Source organism: Lethenteron reissneri, chromosome 56 (assembly GCF_015708825.2).
Source record: "Lethenteron reissneri isolate LAM-NWPU_2019-01 chromosome 56, ASM1570882v1, whole genome shotgun sequence".
NCBI classification, from domain to species: Eukaryota; Metazoa; Chordata; class Hyperoartia; order Petromyzontiformes; family Petromyzontidae; genus Lethenteron; species Lethenteron reissneri.
The window spans coordinates 5,691,686-5,709,185 of record NC_083834.1 but is presented as its reverse complement, the minus strand read 5'-3'; the positions used below and the strand labels follow the sequence as shown (position 1 = coordinate 5,709,185).

General features: G+C 50.9%; 1 protein-coding gene across 5 annotated transcripts in view; it reads left to right on the top strand.

The window, feature by feature from the left end:
- Positions 1-10,637, top strand: part of LOC133357082 (serine protease 23-like) — a 21,460-nt gene extending 10,823 nt beyond the window's left edge. For 3 of the 5 annotated variants that reach the window (XM_061574860.1, XM_061574859.1, XM_061574861.1), the window contains 3 exons: positions 1,899-2,000; positions 6,725-7,127; positions 8,180-10,305. In XM_061574860.1, the coding sequence (XP_061430844.1) occupies positions 6,732-7,127; positions 8,180-9,172 (1,389 nt within the window). In that variant the 5' untranslated portion in view covers positions 1,899-2,000; positions 6,725-6,731 and the 3' untranslated portion in view covers positions 9,173-10,305. Of the gene's footprint in view, positions 1-1,898; positions 2,001-6,077; positions 6,118-6,456; positions 7,128-8,179; positions 10,306-10,612 lie in introns of those variants that run through there. The other 2 variants (XM_061574862.1, XR_009756926.1) reach the window with 2 other exon arrangements.
- The last annotated feature ends 6,863 nt before the right edge of the window (positions 10,638-17,500 follow it).

Sequence of the window (17,500 nt, the reverse complement as noted above, 5' to 3'; positions counted from 1 at the left end):
AAACGTCGCCTATCGTATGTTATTTTTGACGTTGACGAACGCAGAAGGAAAATAATAAAATAATAAAAATGAAACAGACTCTGTCTTCCCGACAGACCTGTTCTCCACCTGAAGACGGCTGCTTGCGTTGTGGCCGAAACGTCGTGAGAATTATTTTATTATGTTTTATTTTTATTATTTTATTATTTCCCTTCTACGTGACTTTACCGAAAGAACCAAGAAGACAGCAGGCAGTGGTTAAAGTGGCTGTCGAATATTGAGCGGTGGCAATTGGTGGTGGGTCTCCCCTAGGTCGACTCAGCCTGAACATCGCGACGCGTGGTGTTGTTGACGGGTGCTTCAGCGCAATTAACCTCGCACGCATTCTGCGCTCGCTAATGACGCTTTTCCTCTCTTAAGAGACCCGCCATGGGAATGTGGAATTTCCACCACTTCCTCATGGGGCCACCAGACAGAGACGGGCAACATCTCAAGCTTGTTTGAGTCTTGATATACTTTGACTTTTTAGCGAGTATAAATCTGAATTGTACGATCGTTCCATACGCAGATAAACTTAATTTCTACTCGCTTTATACTACCCGGCTTCGCCCGGGACTTGGATTCTTATTCATATTCTTAGGTTTTTTCGGTAAAGTCACGTAGGTAAAACATTAAAATTAATAAAAGTAAAATAAAATAAAATTCACGACGTTTCGGAGGCAACACAAGCTTCCGTCTTCAGGTGGAACCGTCACAGCCACGACATTTGTATCAAGTAAATGAGAGATTACAAGAGCTACCACTCCGTTTATATAATGGTTGGAGAGGGGGGGTAAGGGCCAAGTACGGCACACTTTTTATTAATATGGTAAGGTGAGGCTTAAGAGGGTGAGCCTTTGTTATGGAGAGGTACGGTTTGTGACTAAGCCTGGCCTACATAACAATAGTGTGAAAAAAGAAACAAGCCTGGCTGTCTATCAATAACCTGTAATAGTTGTCTGTCAAATAAGATTGGCTAAATAAGTGTAGTTAAATCTTTTTTGCATGGTTAATCACATCTTTCCAATGATTACTCAGTTTGTAACCCTCATCACGGTTGAAATTATGTCTGTGTTTGTATATTTGGATGGCTTCGTGTACAAACCTTTGATGGTAGCCAGGAGGTTTGCAGAGAACCTTGGTCTTGTCTTGTATGAATACATCAAAGGGTGGGGGGGGGGGTCCGTGACGTCAGCAGGCACACTGCGTGACGTCAGCAGGCACACTGCGTGACGTCAGCAGGCACACTGCGTGACGCTGCCGCATGCGGGTGACATCACAGATGTGACGTCACCGCTCACTTGCCGTGCAAAATATATCCATTGTTGAGCCCCCCCCCCTCCCTTCCCAAAATACAAAAGTGAATTTTTATACTTTTTGCATTGTGTACAGTCTGGAAGCTACCCACATGCCAAATTTCAAGTTTCTTGCATGTCGGGAAGTATGGTTAAACATTTCGAGCAGACACACACATTCACAAATTTCCATTTTTAAATCCTTTATATTAAGTTCGCTTGCTTGCTTGCTTACGACCGTGCAAATCTTTCGGTCGTTTTTTAACCCACTTCCCGTGATCCAATCGAGCTGACATTTTCCACACAGACTCGTTGTGCGTGACAATGAATGTTCGTGAAATTTTTGTTTCCAAAATTTTACACTTTTTAGGACAAAAATATTATATTTAATTACCAATTGCTTAATTATGCAATGCAATCATCTGACCCATAGGTGGCAGCCATCTCAAGCCAGAGGACGAGAGGACTCTAGCCGCCACGCATATAAAGGATTTATAGTGAAAAACTTTGTTTTTACGGGTTATACTTGTTTTATCGATAGATATAAGTAAAATTCTCATTATTGTTTACGACCATTCTCCACAGGGTTGCCGGGCTCACTCTCCGTGATCGTGTGAGGAGCTCGGTAAGCCGGGACAGGCTCCGAGTCGAGCGACCGGAGCGAGTTCAGGTGGTCCGGTCCACCAGGTAAGGCTGCCACCACCACCACCACTGGTAGACTCTACCTGGAACTGTAGCAGCAGCAGCAGCAAGGTAACACTGGGGGAAGATCCCGGGGCAGGCCCAGGACACAGCTGCCCGCGGTGGGACGATGAGCGAGAGTCTGTGTATAGTGTAGTGTATAGTAGTGTATAGTAGTGTATAGTGTAGTGTATAGTGTATAGTAGTGTATAGTGTAGTGTATAGTAGTGTATAGTGCAGTGTATAGTAGTGTATAGTGTAGTGTATAGTAGTGTAGTATGTAGTGTAGTGTATAGTGTAGTGTAAAGTGTAGTGTATAGTAGTGTATAGTGTAGTGTATAGTGTAGTGTATAGTGTGTAGTGTAGTGTATAGTGTAGTGTATAGTGTAGTGTGTAGTGTAGTGTATAGTAGTGTATAGTGTAGTGTATAGTGTAGTGTATAGTGTAGTGTATAGTAGTGTATAGTGTAGTGTATAGTGTAGTGTATAGTGTATAGTGTAGTGTAGTTTAGTGTATAGTAGTGTATAGTGTAGTGTATAGTGTAGTGTATAGTGTAGTGTATAGTAGTGTATAGTGTAGTGTAGTGTATAGTGTAGTGTATAGTGTAGTGTATAGTGTAGTGTATAGTGTAGTGTATTGTAGTGTATAGTAGTGTATAGTGTAGTGTATAGAAGTGTATAGTGTAGTGTATAGTAGTATATAGTGTAGTATATAGTAGTGCATAGTGTAGTGTATAGTGTAGTGTATTGTAGTGTATAGTAGTGTATAGAGTAGTGTATAGAGTAGTGTATAGAAGTGTATAGTGTAGTGTATAGTGTAGTGTATTGTAGTGTATAGTGTAGTGTATAGTGTAGTGTATAGTGTAGTGTATAGTGTAGTGTATAGTGTAGTGTATTGTAGTGTATAGTGTAGTGTATAGTGTAGTGTATAGTGTAGTGTATTGTAGTGTATAGTGTAGTGTATAGTGTAGTGTATAGTGTAGTGTGCGTGTCTCTCTCCGTGGTGAGATGTTAACTACCTCACCTGGTACACAGGAGGGCGTGGGTTCGATCCCGACCCTGAGGCCTGCTGCTGTACATTTGGAGTTTGTGTGTGTCTCTCTCTCCCCGTGGTGAGATGTTAATTACCTCGCCTGGTACACAGGATGTCGTGGGTTCGTACCCGACCCCAACGCCTGCTGCTGTATATTTAGAGTTTGCGTGTCTCTCTCTGTCTCTCCCCGTGGTCGCGTGGATTTTTCTCCGGGTCCTCCGGTTTTTCCCTCCGCATTTTGAATCCACATCACCGCGCGTTCAGAGTTATTGGCTGATATTCATGTCCACACGATGAGCCACTTCTTTGAGACTATCACTTGTGATGGGCAGCTCAGTGGGACATTACCTGGTAAAATAAAACTAGTTTAGTTTGATTAATTTCAGTGTGTTTATTGATTTTACCTTACTGTGTACAATAATGGTACAATATATCCAAAGTTCGTTAAATACCTAAACAAATCTTCTTAGTTCTTTCGGTAAAGTCACGTAGAAGGGGAAAATAATAAATAAATAAAACATAATAAAATAATTCTCACGACGTTTCGGCCACAACGCAAGCAGCCGTCCTCAGGTGAAGAACAGGTCTGTCGGAAAGACAGCGTCTGAATGAAACACCACCAGGCTTGGAAGCGTATATTTAAGCTGGGTTGGAGGGGGAAGAGAGTTGTGGCCGAAACGTCGTGAGAATTATTTTATTGTGTTTTATTTTTATTATTTTATTATCTCCCATCTACGTGACTTTACCGAAAGTACCAAGAAGATGAATCCCTGCAGTCACGAAAGCTTTAAATCGAGATACCTAAACAAAGTTTTGTCGAATGTAGGCATATCGAGGTGTTTACTGCGCAGTATACATTTTTATTTTGTAAACTCGGAATGGAATGCGCCCTGCAACCTCCAAGGGATCAACTCCCGACAGCCGTGCTCGTCCACAGCAACGTGGAATGTCCCTCCTCCCGCCTCCCCAACAACAACCGATGTAGCAGGTGAAGACCTTGAACACGAGAGAGGTGGGAGGGTGGTGGTGGTGGGGGGGAGTGGGCGAGTAAGGAGAGCCCCACCAGCCCTCAAAAAAACAAACTCGCCGTGGCTGAATTTGATGGAAAAACAAACCCACGAATTTTTCGATTTAAAGCTTTCGTGACTGCAGGGATTCATCTTCTTGGTTCTTTCGGTAAAGTCACGTAGAAGGGAAATAAGACAATAATAAAAATAAAACATAATAAAATAATTCTCACGACGTTTCGGCCACAACGCAAGCAGCCGTCCTCAGGTGAAGACCAGGTCACCTGGAGGAGGATGGGGTGGTGATGGGTGGGACGCGTGGTGTGCAGGGAGGAGGAGGAGGGTGGGGTAGTGATGGGTGGGACGAGTGGTGTGTAGGGGGGAGGAGGGGGAGTGGTGATAGGTGGGACGAGTGGTGTGCGGGGAGGAGGAGGAGGATGGGTGGTGATGGGTGGGACGAGTGGTGTGTAGGGGGGAGGAGGAGTGGTGATGGGTGGGACGAGTGGTGTGCAGGGAGCAGGAGGAGGATGGGGTGGTGATGGGTGGGACGAGTGGTGTGTAGGGAGGAGGAGGAGGAGGATGTGGTGGTGATGGGTGGGACGCGTGGTGTGTAGGGAGTAGGAGGAGGATGGGGTGGTTATGATAATGATGGTGGTGGTGGTGATGGTGATGGTAGTGATGGTGATGATGATGGTGGTGATGATGATGGTAGCGATGATAATGGTGATGATGGTGATGATGATGGTAGCGATGATGAGACTGGGAATGTCAGACAAAGTTGCAGGGCACAGCAGGAGGAAGGCAGCGATGGCACATTGGTTGTGATGCCCCAAGATTCTGTTTCAACGTTCGCGGAATGTTCCACGCAACTCCATCCCACAAGCTCACAACTCGCAAGCTTCTCACAGCGAGCAGTGCACCACCCAGTGTGAGACAGCGACCCAGACTCAAGATGCCACACAACCGCCAGACAATCGAGCCAAAGATTGTTGTCTATATAGATATACAATGGAAATGTGTGAATGTGTGTGTCTGTTCGAAATGTTTAGCATACTTCCCGACATGCAATAAAACTTGAAATTTGGCATGCGGGTAGCTTCCACACTGTACACATTGCGGGACCGTGGGTTTCTATGTGGCAACATGGGTCTCTATGTGGGACCACGTGTCTCTATTTGGCACCACGTTTCTCTATTTGGGACCACGTGTCTCTATGTAGAACCATGGTTCTCTATGCGGGATCATGGGTATCTATGCGGGACCTGCACATGTTGAGTTTGCATGTTGCACCTCCCCGTGGTGGTCGCGTGCATTTATCTTCGGGTCCTCCGGTTTTTCCCCCTCCACATTTAGAATCAACGTCACGCGGTTCAAGGTTATTTGGGGGCTGCAATAAATGTCCACGCCATGACGATGACGATGATGATAGCAGTCGCTTTGTCGGGCTGCCACGTGTGATGACCGGGTGGCTTAGAAAACACGGGCTTCAATGCAGCTCAGTGTGCCTTAGCTAGCCTGGTGAAATAAAACACGAAAAACTAGATTTGAAGCTTTCGTGACTGCAAGGATTCATATTCTTAGGTTTTTTTCGGTAAAGTCACGTAGGTAAAAAATTAAAATTAATAAAAGTAAAATAAAATAAAAATCACGACGTTTCGGAGGCAACACAAGCTTCCGTCTTCAGGTGGAACCGTCACAGCACGATTGCTGTTTCAAGTAAGAGAGATTCCAAGAAAACCAGTATATATACAAGGACTGATTTCTTGTAATTTATCTCACTTGATACAGCAATCGTGCTGTGACGGTTCCACCTGAAGACCGAAGTTTGTGTTGCCTCCGAAACGTCGTGATTTTATTTCTTTTTATTTTACTTTTATTAATTTGATTGTTTTACATACCTGACTTTACCGAAAAAACCTAAGAATATGAATACAAAAAAAACTGTTCGATAGTTGAGTTGAATCGCTTCGTTTGACACGTAGGCTTTTCGCGAGCAATGTTATTCGTAATAAAGGTTTGTGGGTTTGACGGTGTAAGTGTAAATGTTGCGTCGTAACCCTCCACCGCCCGATACAGCCAGTAAGGTGTGTCACGTAAACATCGCGACAATTAGATACTAGTGTAGTGTATAGTGTAGTGTATAGTGTAGTGTAAAGTGTAGTGTATAGTGTCATGTATAGTGTAGTGTGTAGTGTATAGTGTAGTGTATAGTGTAGTGTATAGTGTAGTGTATAGTGTATAGTGCAGTGTATAGTGTAGTGTATAGTGTAGTGTTTAGTGTAGTGCATGGGGTAGTGTACAGTGTAGTGTATAGTGTAGTGTATAGTGTAGTGTATAGTGTAGTGTAAAGGGCAGTGTAAAGTGCAGTGTATAGTGTAGTGTATAGTGTAGTGTATAATGTAGTGTATAATGTAGTGTATAGTGTATAGTGTAGTGTATAGTGTAGTGTATAATGTAGTGTATAGTGTAGTGTATAGAGTAGTGTATAATGTAGTGTAGTGTATAGTGTAGTATACTACTTCAGCCCACCGGTGCGTCGGAGAGCAAACCCACAACATCCACGACTTGAACACGACCTTTCAACGCTAATTACGCCTATCATCATCATCATCCCCCAATTTCTTTTACCAGAACAACTCCGTCCAACACCTTGCGTGTCCGCCCCTGCGTATCTGCGTCTCACTCACGCAGCGCCACGATGGAGCCTCGTGACAGCCACGGACGCGCTCCGGCACAACAAAGACGAGACACGCCACATCACCACCATCACCACCATCACCATCGCCTACTGCCGCTGCTTCTCGTTCTCCTCGTCGCCCTCTGGGTGTGCCCCACCCCGAGCCGCGCCGATATCTTCTGGCACAAGACGCGCGTTCCGCTGGTGCGAGACCTGCGGGTCGTGCCGCTTGATCCGTCGGACTTCGGAGCTCCAGCCACGCCGCGTGCCGCCTGCGGCCCCGTGGCCTCCCTGGCGTGCCGCCCCCCCTCGCCCTGGTGGCAGCAACACCCCGCCGGGCCCGCCGGTGGTGACGGTGGTGGCGCTGTGGATGTCGACTTTCTGCAGCAGCTGCAAGAGCAGTTGTCGTACGAGACGGTGGGTGGGTACGATCGTGAGTGAGTGTGTGTGAGTGTCAGTGTAGCGGTTAGCGCTGCGACACCTGGCGACCCCGGGTTCGTTTCCCCGCTCACGGCCAATATCGGTGACGATTATCTGAACCGGTGCTGGGCCTCCCCTAGGTCGACTCAGCCTCGAATGAGTACCCGGTGCGGTGTGTAAACATTGTGCCACTGGGGAGACAAAGGCGGCCGGGCGTAGTGCTGGCCACCCACCCCCTCGTGTGCCGAGCACCTATGAAGGCCAGAACGGTACACGAGGGGGTGGGTGGCCAGCACCACGCCCGGCCGCCTTTGTCTCCCCAGTGGCGATGTTTACACACCGAATCAGGTACGCATTTGGGGCTGAGTCGACCTAGGGGAGGCCCAGGACCGGTTCAGATAATCGTGTTGGCCGTGAGCAAGAATCGAACCCGTGTCGTCGGGTTCATAGCGCAGCGTAGCGCTAACCGCTACACAACACACACAGACACACAAACAGACAGCCACACACACAGACACACACACAGACACACAGACACACACACAGACACACACACATCCACACACACAGCCACACAGACACACAGCCACACAGACACACACAGACACACACACAGACACAGCCACACACACAGACACACACAGACACACACACAGACACACATACTCACACACACACAGCCACACACACAGCCACACACACTCACACACACACAGCCACACATACAGACACACACAGCCACACACACAGCCACACACACAGCCACACACACAGACACACACACAGCCACACACACAGACACACACACACAGACACACACACAGCCACACACACAGCCACACACACAGCCACACACACAGACACACACAGCCACACACACAGCCACACACACAGCCACACACAGCCACACAACCACACACACAGACACACACTCACGGTTAAACAGAGAACTGAAGTGACTCAACACGGACCGTGTCGGGTGGTTGGTAGCCACCGTGAGCGCGAATGGAACTCGCTCACCCCCCCCTCCCTCCCCTCCCTCCCCGCAGGTCTACGACAACGGCACCCGCACGCTCACCCAGGTGGCCATCGACGGCCTCGACACCCGCGGCCCGGCCCCGCGTCCACCCCGCCGCCGTCCCCGCCGCCAGATCTACGGCACGGACGGACGCTTCACCATCGCGGCGGACGGCTTCGCCCAGCGGCACCCCTTCTCGGCGGCGGTGCGCCTCTCCACGGGCTGCACGGGCGTGCTGGTGTCGGACCGCCACGTGCTCACGGCCGCGCACTGCGTGCACGACGGCCGCGACTACGTCAAGGGGGCACGTCGGTTGCGCGTCGGCTTCCTCAAGCGGCGCTCGGCGGGGCCGGACGAACGGCGTGGAGGCGGCGGGGGCGGCCGCGGCGGAGGCCGGGAGAAAAAGGGGAAGACCGGCGGCCGCGGCGGGGAAGGCCGCCCCGACCGCTCGCGGCGGCAGCAGCAGCCACTCGACAAGGCGAGCTTCAGGTGGTCGCGCGTGCGTCGCACGCACCTACCCAAGGGTTGGATCCGCCCGGCGCAGTCGCAGTCGCCCGGCGGTAACGTCGCGGGCGCCGGCATGGACTACGACTACGCGGTGGTCGAGTTGAGGCGCCCGCACGACCGTCGCTTCATGGAGTTGGGCGTGAGCCCCCCGGCGGGTCGGTTGCCCGCCGGACGACGCCTCCACTTTTCGGGCTTCGACGACGACCGTCCGGCGAGCCTCGTGTACCGCTTCTGCGCCGTGGCGGAGGAAAGCGCTGAGTTGACGTACCAGCGGTGCGACGCGCGACCAGGATCGAGCGGCTCGGGCGTGTACCTGCGTCTGCGCGATGCCGCTAAGCGTCGCTGGACCCGCAAGGTTGTTGGGGTGTTCTCGGGCCACCAGTGGGTGGAAGTGGGGGGCGAGGCGGGCGAGGCGATGGCCCAAGACTTCAACGTGGCCGTGAGGATCACGGCGCTCAAGTTTGCGCAGATTTGCTACTGGGTGAAGGGGAACTACGCCGACTGTAGGGATGGTTGATTGGTGGTGGGGCGGTGGGTGGTGGTGGGCGATGATGGTGATGATGATGGTGATGATGATGGTGATGATGATGGTGATGATGGGCATGGTGATGATGATGGTGATGATGGGCATGGTAATGATGATGGTGATGATGATGGTGATGATGGACATGGTAATGATGATGGTGATGATGAGGGTGATAATGATGGTGATGATGATGGTGATGATGGACATGGTAATGATGATGGTGATGATGAGGGTGATGATGGGCGATGATGATGCGCGATGATAATGATGGCCGATGATGGTGATGATGATGATGGTGATAATGGGCATGCTAATGATGATGGTGATGATGATGGTGATGATGGGCATGGTAATGATGATGGTGATGATGGGCATGGTGATGATGGTGATGATGATGGTGATGATGATGATGGTGATGATGAGGGTGATGATGGGCGATGATGATGCGCGATGATAATGATGGCCGATGATGGTGATGATGATGGTGATGATGGTGATAATGGGCATGCTAATGATGATGGGCATGATGATGATGATGGTGAGCGATGATGATGATGGGCGATGATGATGATGGGCGATGATGATGGACAATGATAATGATGGACGACGATGATGATGATAATGGGCGATGATGATGGGCTATGGTTATGGGCGTTGAGGATAATGACGATGGCCGATGAAGAGGATGATGATGATGATGGGTGAGAGCCGATGGCACAGGTATCGAGATTGGCCGCCCTGGAATTTTTTAAAATGTTTAATTAATCACTGATGAGTACTAAGAGGTCGAGGAGAGGCTGCTGTCTCTGTGTGCGACGAATCGGTGGCGGAGGTCAAGTTGCAGGTCGACTACGAGGTCGACTTGCAGGTTGACTACCAGGTCGACTACGAGGTCGACTTGCAGGTTGACTACGAGGTCAACTTGCAGGTCGACTTGCAGGTCGACTGCGAGGTCGACTACGAGGTCGACTACGAGGTCGACTACGAGGTCGACTACCAGGTCGACTTGCAGGTCGACTGCGAGGTTGACTACAAGGTCGACTACGAGGTCGACTTGCAGGTCGACTACCAGGTCGACTTGCAGGTCGACTACGAGGTCGACTACAAGGTCGACTTGCAGGTCGACTTGCAAGTCGACTACGAGGTCGACTTGCAGGTCGACTACCAGGTCGACTTGAAGGTCGACTTGAAGGTCGACTACCAGGTCGACTTGCAGGTCGACTACGAGGTCGACTTGAAGGTCGACTACCAGTCGACTTGCAGGTCGACTTGCAGGTCGACTACCATGTCGACTTGCAGGTCGACTACGAGGTCGACTACGAGGTCGACTTGCAGGTCGACTGCGAGGTCGACTTGCAGGTCGACTACCAGGTCGGCTTGCAGGTCGACTACGAGGTCGACTATGAGGTCGACTTGCACGTCGACTACCAGGTCGACTACCAGGTCGACTTGCAGGTCGACTACCAGGTCGACTACGAGGTCGACTTGCAGGTCGACTACGAGGTCGGCTACAAGGTCGACTACGAGGTCGACTTGCAGGTCGACTACGAGGTCGACTTGCAGGTCGACTACCAGGTCGACTTGCAGGTCGACTTGCAGGTCGACTACGAGGTCGACTTGCAGGTCGACTACGAGGTCGACTACGAGGTCGACTTGCAGGTTGACTACCAGGTCGACTTGCAGGTCGACTACGAGGTCGACTTGCAGGTCGACTACGAGGTCGACTACGAGGTCGACTTGCAGGTTGACTACGAGGTCGACTTGCAGGTTGACTACCAGGTCAACTACCAGGTCGATTACGAGGTCGACTACAAGGTCGACGTGCAGGTCGACTTGCAGGTCGACTACGAGGTCGACTACTAGGTCGACTTGCAGGTCGACTACGAGGTCGACTTGCAGGTCGACTACGAGGTCGACTTGCAGGTCGACTACCAGGTCGACTTGCAGCCGCCGCTGTGCATTTCCGATTCGATCACAAACCCTTGCGTGTTTTTATTTTTTACTTCACACTTGATGTTTTAAGTGCACAGGAAACGTAGCAGAAGTACGTCATTCCTCCAGTCTGCACGCCACTCGTCCCACCCATCACTTCCCAACGTCCCAAGTTGTTCTCGCCCCGTGCTCCTCCACCACCGGTGGACTCACATCCGAGCAAAGGCCCACTGGGTTTCGGTGCCGTTAGCAAATCATCGCAACTCACCCCCCCCCCCCCAACGTTATCAACGCACTTCTCTCTATTATTGTTGTTATGATTTTTCATCTCTCATCTCTCTCTCATCTCTCTGAGTCGTCCTCTTTCTCTATGAGTCGTCCTCTCTCTCCGAGTCGTCCTCTTTCTCTCTATGAGTCGTCCTCTCTCTCTCTGAGTCGTCCTCTTTTTCTCTTTGAGTCGTCCTCTCTCTCTCTGAGTCGTCCTTTGTCTCTATGAGTCGTCCTCTCTCTCTATGAGTCGTTCTCTCTCTCTGAGTCGTCCTCTCTCTCTTTGAGTCGTCCTCTTACTCTCTGAGTCGTCCTCTCTCTCTGAGTCGTCCTCTCTCTCTTTGAGTCGTCCCCTCTCTCTCTGAGTCGTCCTCTCTCTCTCTGAGTCGTCCTCTCTCTCTGAGTCGTCCTCTCTCTCTGAGTCGTCCTCTCTCTTTGAGTCGTCCTCTCTCTCTGAGTCGTCCTCTCTCTCTGAGTCGTCCTCTCTCTCTCTCTCTGAGTCGTCCTCTCTCTCTCTGAGTCGTCTTCTCTCTCTGAGTCGTCCTCCGTCTCTCTCTGAGTCGTCCTCTCTCTCACTCACTCTCGCTCTGAGTCGTCCTCTCTCTCTGAGTCGTCCTCTCTCTATCTGAGTCGTCCTCTCTCTCACTCACTCTCTCTCTCTCTCGTTCTCCACTCTCCATCCTCACCACGGGTGGTCCAGGAGGTGCAGTAACTCCCGGCTCCGACACGAAAATGCTGTACTCAGCAAAGTGTCAACTCCACCTGTTTCCCATCCGTAACGGGGATACAGCGTTGCCCCCTCGCACACGCGCATTTTCTCCGGATGCTCCGAGGTTTCCGTCCAACGCTCTCGTCGTTAATCGGCCGATGACACCTTGACACGTAGAGGAGCGCAGAGCTCGGGCAATTGTTGCTGGCGCCGGGTTCTTCACCACCACGTGGCTGCTGCTGCTGGTGCTGCTGGTGCCTACCTCATCTGCGGTTCCTTCTCCTCCTCCTCTCCCTGGCACCTCTGAGTCGTCCTCTCTCTCTCCCCCCTCCGAGTCGTCCCCTCCGAGTCGCCCCCTCGCTACGAGAGCGAGGAGCAGACGCCGTGCGGGTTGACATCGTTGTTAGGTTTTTTCGGTAAAGTCACGTAGGTAGAAAATTAAAATTAATAAAAGTAAAATAAAAAATAAAATAAAAATCACGACATTTCGGAGGCAACACAAGCTTCCGTCTTCAGGTGGAACAGTCACAGCACGCTCGCTGTATCAATAGGCATTGATACAGCTATCGTCACTTGACACAGCTGTCGTGCTGTGACTGTTCCAACCTGAAGACGGAAACTTGTGTTGCCTCCGAAACGTCGTGATTTTTATTTTATTTTTATTTTACTTAAAAGTAAAATAAAAATAAAATAATATTCTATTATATCATTTTATTTTATTGATTTTATTTTACTTTTTTTAATTTAAATTTTTTACCTACGTGACTTTACCGAAAAAAACCTAAGAATATGAATCCTTGCAGTCGCGAAAGCTTCAAATCTAGAGTTGACATCGTTGTCATTAACAAGGGTGCGAACGCCTCCACGGCTGAGCTGCACCACCGACTCAAGGTTTTGTTGGACCAGGCAGGGAATTCGAGAGGCACAGAGAGGATCATGGAGTCGTTCCGCGGGGTTGTCGATGTGACGAACAGCAAACGCGAGATGGGAAACGAACGAAACAGAATAGCAATGTCCCGCTGTGAGCAGCGCACCTTTTGTGCGTCATTAAAGCTCTCGAGTTGGTGGTCTAGGCAAGGCTGAGAGCGTCGCTCACTCCCAGCGATGTGAGTGGCGCCTTCCTAATTGTTCTGTTGTACGCGATTAGCAGCAGCAGTAGCAGCAGCAGCAGTAGCAGCAGCAGGAGCAGCAGCAGCAGTAGTAGCAGTAGTAGCAGCAGCAGCAGCAGGAACAGCAGCAGCATCACACCTCTGAACGTTGTTAAAGCTCCCGAGTTGGTGGTCTAGGCAAGGCTGAGAGCGTCTCACAGGGATGGGATCGGCACCTGAGTTTCGCTCATCGTTTAACAGACGACGGGATTTTGGGATTCCTACACGAACCGATTCTCTGCGACCTATCCGGTGTAAATACACGCCACGCGCTTAACCTTCAATCGCTTACTTTAAACTCATTGGCATCGCTTCTCGTCCACAACGTTACGAAGCCCAAACAAAGTGTCCTTGTTGCTGTGAGAATGATAATAAACAAACAAACAAAAACGAAATGCCGTAATTGCTGATGCCGATGAAGCCGATACTCGTCTCGCGAGCAATTAAGTCATTAGCGTCGGTCGTGTCGCGCGAGTTTGATGGTGCTAGGAATTGCACTAATTGTGGTGCTTAAATTAAGTGGAGAGAATGGTGTACACACGCACACATGCACAATGTAGCTTGCACAATGAACACACACACACACCGTGTAGCTTACACAGTGAACACACACACACACACAGTGTCGCTTACACATTGAACACACACACCGTGTCGCTTACACAGTGAACACACACACACACACCGTGTCGCTTACACAGTGAACACACACACACACCGTGTCGCTTACACAGTGAACACACACACCACACCGTGTCGCTTACACAGTGAACACACACACACACACCGTGTCGCTTACACAGTGAACACACACACACACACCGTGTCGCTTACACATTGAACACACACACCGTGTCGCTTACACAGTGAACACACACCACGCACAATGCAGCTTGCACAGTGAACACACACACACACACATCATGTAGCTTTCACAGTGAACACACACACTCACCGTATACCTTACACAGTGAACACACACGCACAATGTAGCTTTCACAGTGAACACACACACACCGTGATGCTTACACAGTGAACACACACACACACACCGTGTACCTTACACAGTGAACACACACACACACCGTGTACCTTACACAGTGAACACACACACGCACAATGTAGCTTACACAGTGAACACACACACACACACATCGTGTACCTTACACAGTGAACACACACACACACCATGTACCTTACACAGTGAACACACACACACATCGTGTACCTTACACAGTGAACACACACACACACACCGTGTACCTTACACAGTGAACACATACACACACCGTGTACCTTTCACAGTGAACACACACACATCGTGTACCTTACACAGTGAACACACACACACACACCGTGTACCTTACACAGTGAACACACACACACACACCATGTACCTTACACAGTGAACACACACACACACACCGTGTAGCTTACACAGTGAACACACACACACACCGTGTACCTTACACAGTGAACACACACACGCCATGTACCTTACACAGTGAACACACACACACACCGTGTACCTTACACAGTGAACACACACACACACCGTGTACCTTACACAGTGAACACACACACACACACCGTGTACCTTACACAGTGAACACACACACACACACCGTATACCTTACACAGTGAACACACACACACATCGTGTACCTTACACAGTGAACACACACACACACACCGTATACCTTACACAGTGAACACACACACACACACACCGTATACCTTACACAGTGAACACACACACACACCATGTACCTTACACAGTGAACACACACACACATCGTGTACCTTACACAGTGAACACACACACCGTGTACCTTACACAGTGAACACACACACACACCGTGTACCTTACACAGTGAACACACACACACACCGTGTCGCTTGCACCGTATGCGGCAGCGTTGTCTCCGAGTCCGTAGTTGCCGTCCCTGTTATTGATGACGAGTGTTTGACAGGCGATGATGATGATGATGTCGTTGTTATTTTAATGGAATAAAATTTGACCTCCGACCTCCCTGTTAAAATTAAGAGAAAAAAAGTGTTTTCGCGACTGTGTTCAACGGCACACCACGTGGCACACCACGTGGCACACCACGTGGCACACCACGTGGCACACCACGTGGCACACCACGTGGCACACCACGTGGCACACCACGTGGCACACCACGTGGCACACCACGTGGCACACCACGTGGCACACCACGTGGCACACCACGTGGCACACCACGTGGCACACGCGAACATTGTCCTGTCCACGTCAAGTTGTCTCGTTCTCCACGCACACACACACCATGGGTTATACTGGTAGCAACCTCCTGGTTCCACCAGCCCACAGGGGATTATTGTGTCCGTCCGTCCGTCGTGCATCCAACAATGCGAGGGGTGGGGCTGGGTGGAGAGGGGAGGGTGGGGAGAAGCTGGGTGGGGAGGGAGGGGCTGGGTGGAGAGGGGAGGGTGGGGAGGGGCTGGGTGGGTAGGGAGGGGCTGGGTGGGGAGGGGCTGCTCACCCCGTGGTTCCCTTATAAAACTCAACGTTTAACCTACTCACGCCGGCTTGTGCCCGCCCTCACAGTCGGGCATATTTGCGGAATACACCACGCCGCCGTTGACCCTGGCCATTGACCGAGCAACCCAACGTTCCTACCAGCTCCCTCCGCAGGAATGTGTTTTGGCTGCTACCTTGGCGAACGCCCTACCATCGCTCCAAATCAACCACAATCCCACCAATGTCCCACGTCTCCCCCCCCCCTATCCACACGAACACGAAATAACATAAAATCAAACTAGATTCGAAGCCTATGGCGTCTCTCTGTTTGTCTCTGTGTGAGCCTTTCTCTGCGTGTGTGTCTGTCTGTCGCGGCACGGGCTAGAGAAGAGATGGAGTGATGTGGTACAGGAGGACGTGGAGCTGAGTGGACTTGTCGATGACTGGTACCAGCGGTGTCAAGATCGGCCTCAGTGGAGGAGGCTCGTGAAGGACGCTACTGGGCAGTTGGAGGCAGTCGCCCTCCAACAACAACGGAGGGCGGAGGAGCGACGCTCACAACAACGAGCGGAGCGCCGTGTGGCTAAAGCACAGCAAGTTGGCACAGTAGGGGGCACAGATGGTGCATCAGCCAGTCTTCTCGGTCATCTCGGTCAGTCGACCCGTGGCACCTGCTGGGTCTGCTCCGTGACCTCCTGCCAGCGGGCGTTCGACACTTCACGTGGTAGCCTCAAGGTGCACATGGCCTGGCACAAGCGTCGTGGTGACGTCACCGCCACTTAGTGGCGAATGGCGGTTGTTGTTGTTGGTGTTGTCTTTCTCTGCTTGTGGGTCTGTGTGTGTCCGTGTTGTCTCTCTCTGCTTGTGGGTCTGTCTGTGTGTCTTTGTTTCTGTGTTTTGTCTCTCTCTCAAATGTAGCAATTTTTGGAAGAACGTAATCAACCAGGTGGGGTGTTGACTGTTGTGTTAGCCGACTCTCTCTGTGTTGTATTGCATTCTATTTCTGAGTCTACTAGATTTGTTTTTTTTTCATTCATTCGCACCTGATGACGATTGCTTGCGTTGCAATCGAAACGCCCTATTCTATTAGTGAATTCATTTTCTTTCGACGCGACTTTACCGAAAGAACCAACGAAGAAACCCACCGCTCCACCATTCACGATTGGCATTTCTAGCTTCTCCTGCTGCAGCTGCTGCTGCTGCTGCTGCAAGCGGTGTTATCGATCCGCGATCGGACCTGGCAGAGTCGTCACCGGAGCATCGATCAGCATGCGTCACGCTCCCTGATCATCCTGGCACGAGCGGCAACGGGTTCAGCTCCTCCGAGTTTCCTCCTCAACCTCCACCTCCTCCTCCTCCTCCTCCACCTCCTCCTCCACCTTCTCCTCCACCTCCTCCTCCTCCTCCTCCACCTCCTCCTCCTCCACCTCCACCTCCACCTCTTCCTCCTCCACCTCCTCCACCACCTCCTCCACCTCCTCCTCCTCCACCTCCACCTCTTCCTCCTCCACCTCCTCCACCACCTCCTCCACCACCTCCTCCTCCACCTCCACCTCCTCCTCCTCCACCTCCTCCACCTCCTCCACCTCCTCCTCCACCTCCTTCTCCTCCTCCACCTCCTCCTCCACCTCCTCCTCCACCTCCTCCACCTCCTCCACCTCCACCTCCTCATCCACCTCCTCCTCCACCTCCTCCACCTCCACCTCAACCTCCTCGACCTCCTCCTCCACCTCCTCCTCCACCTCCTCCTCCACCTCCTC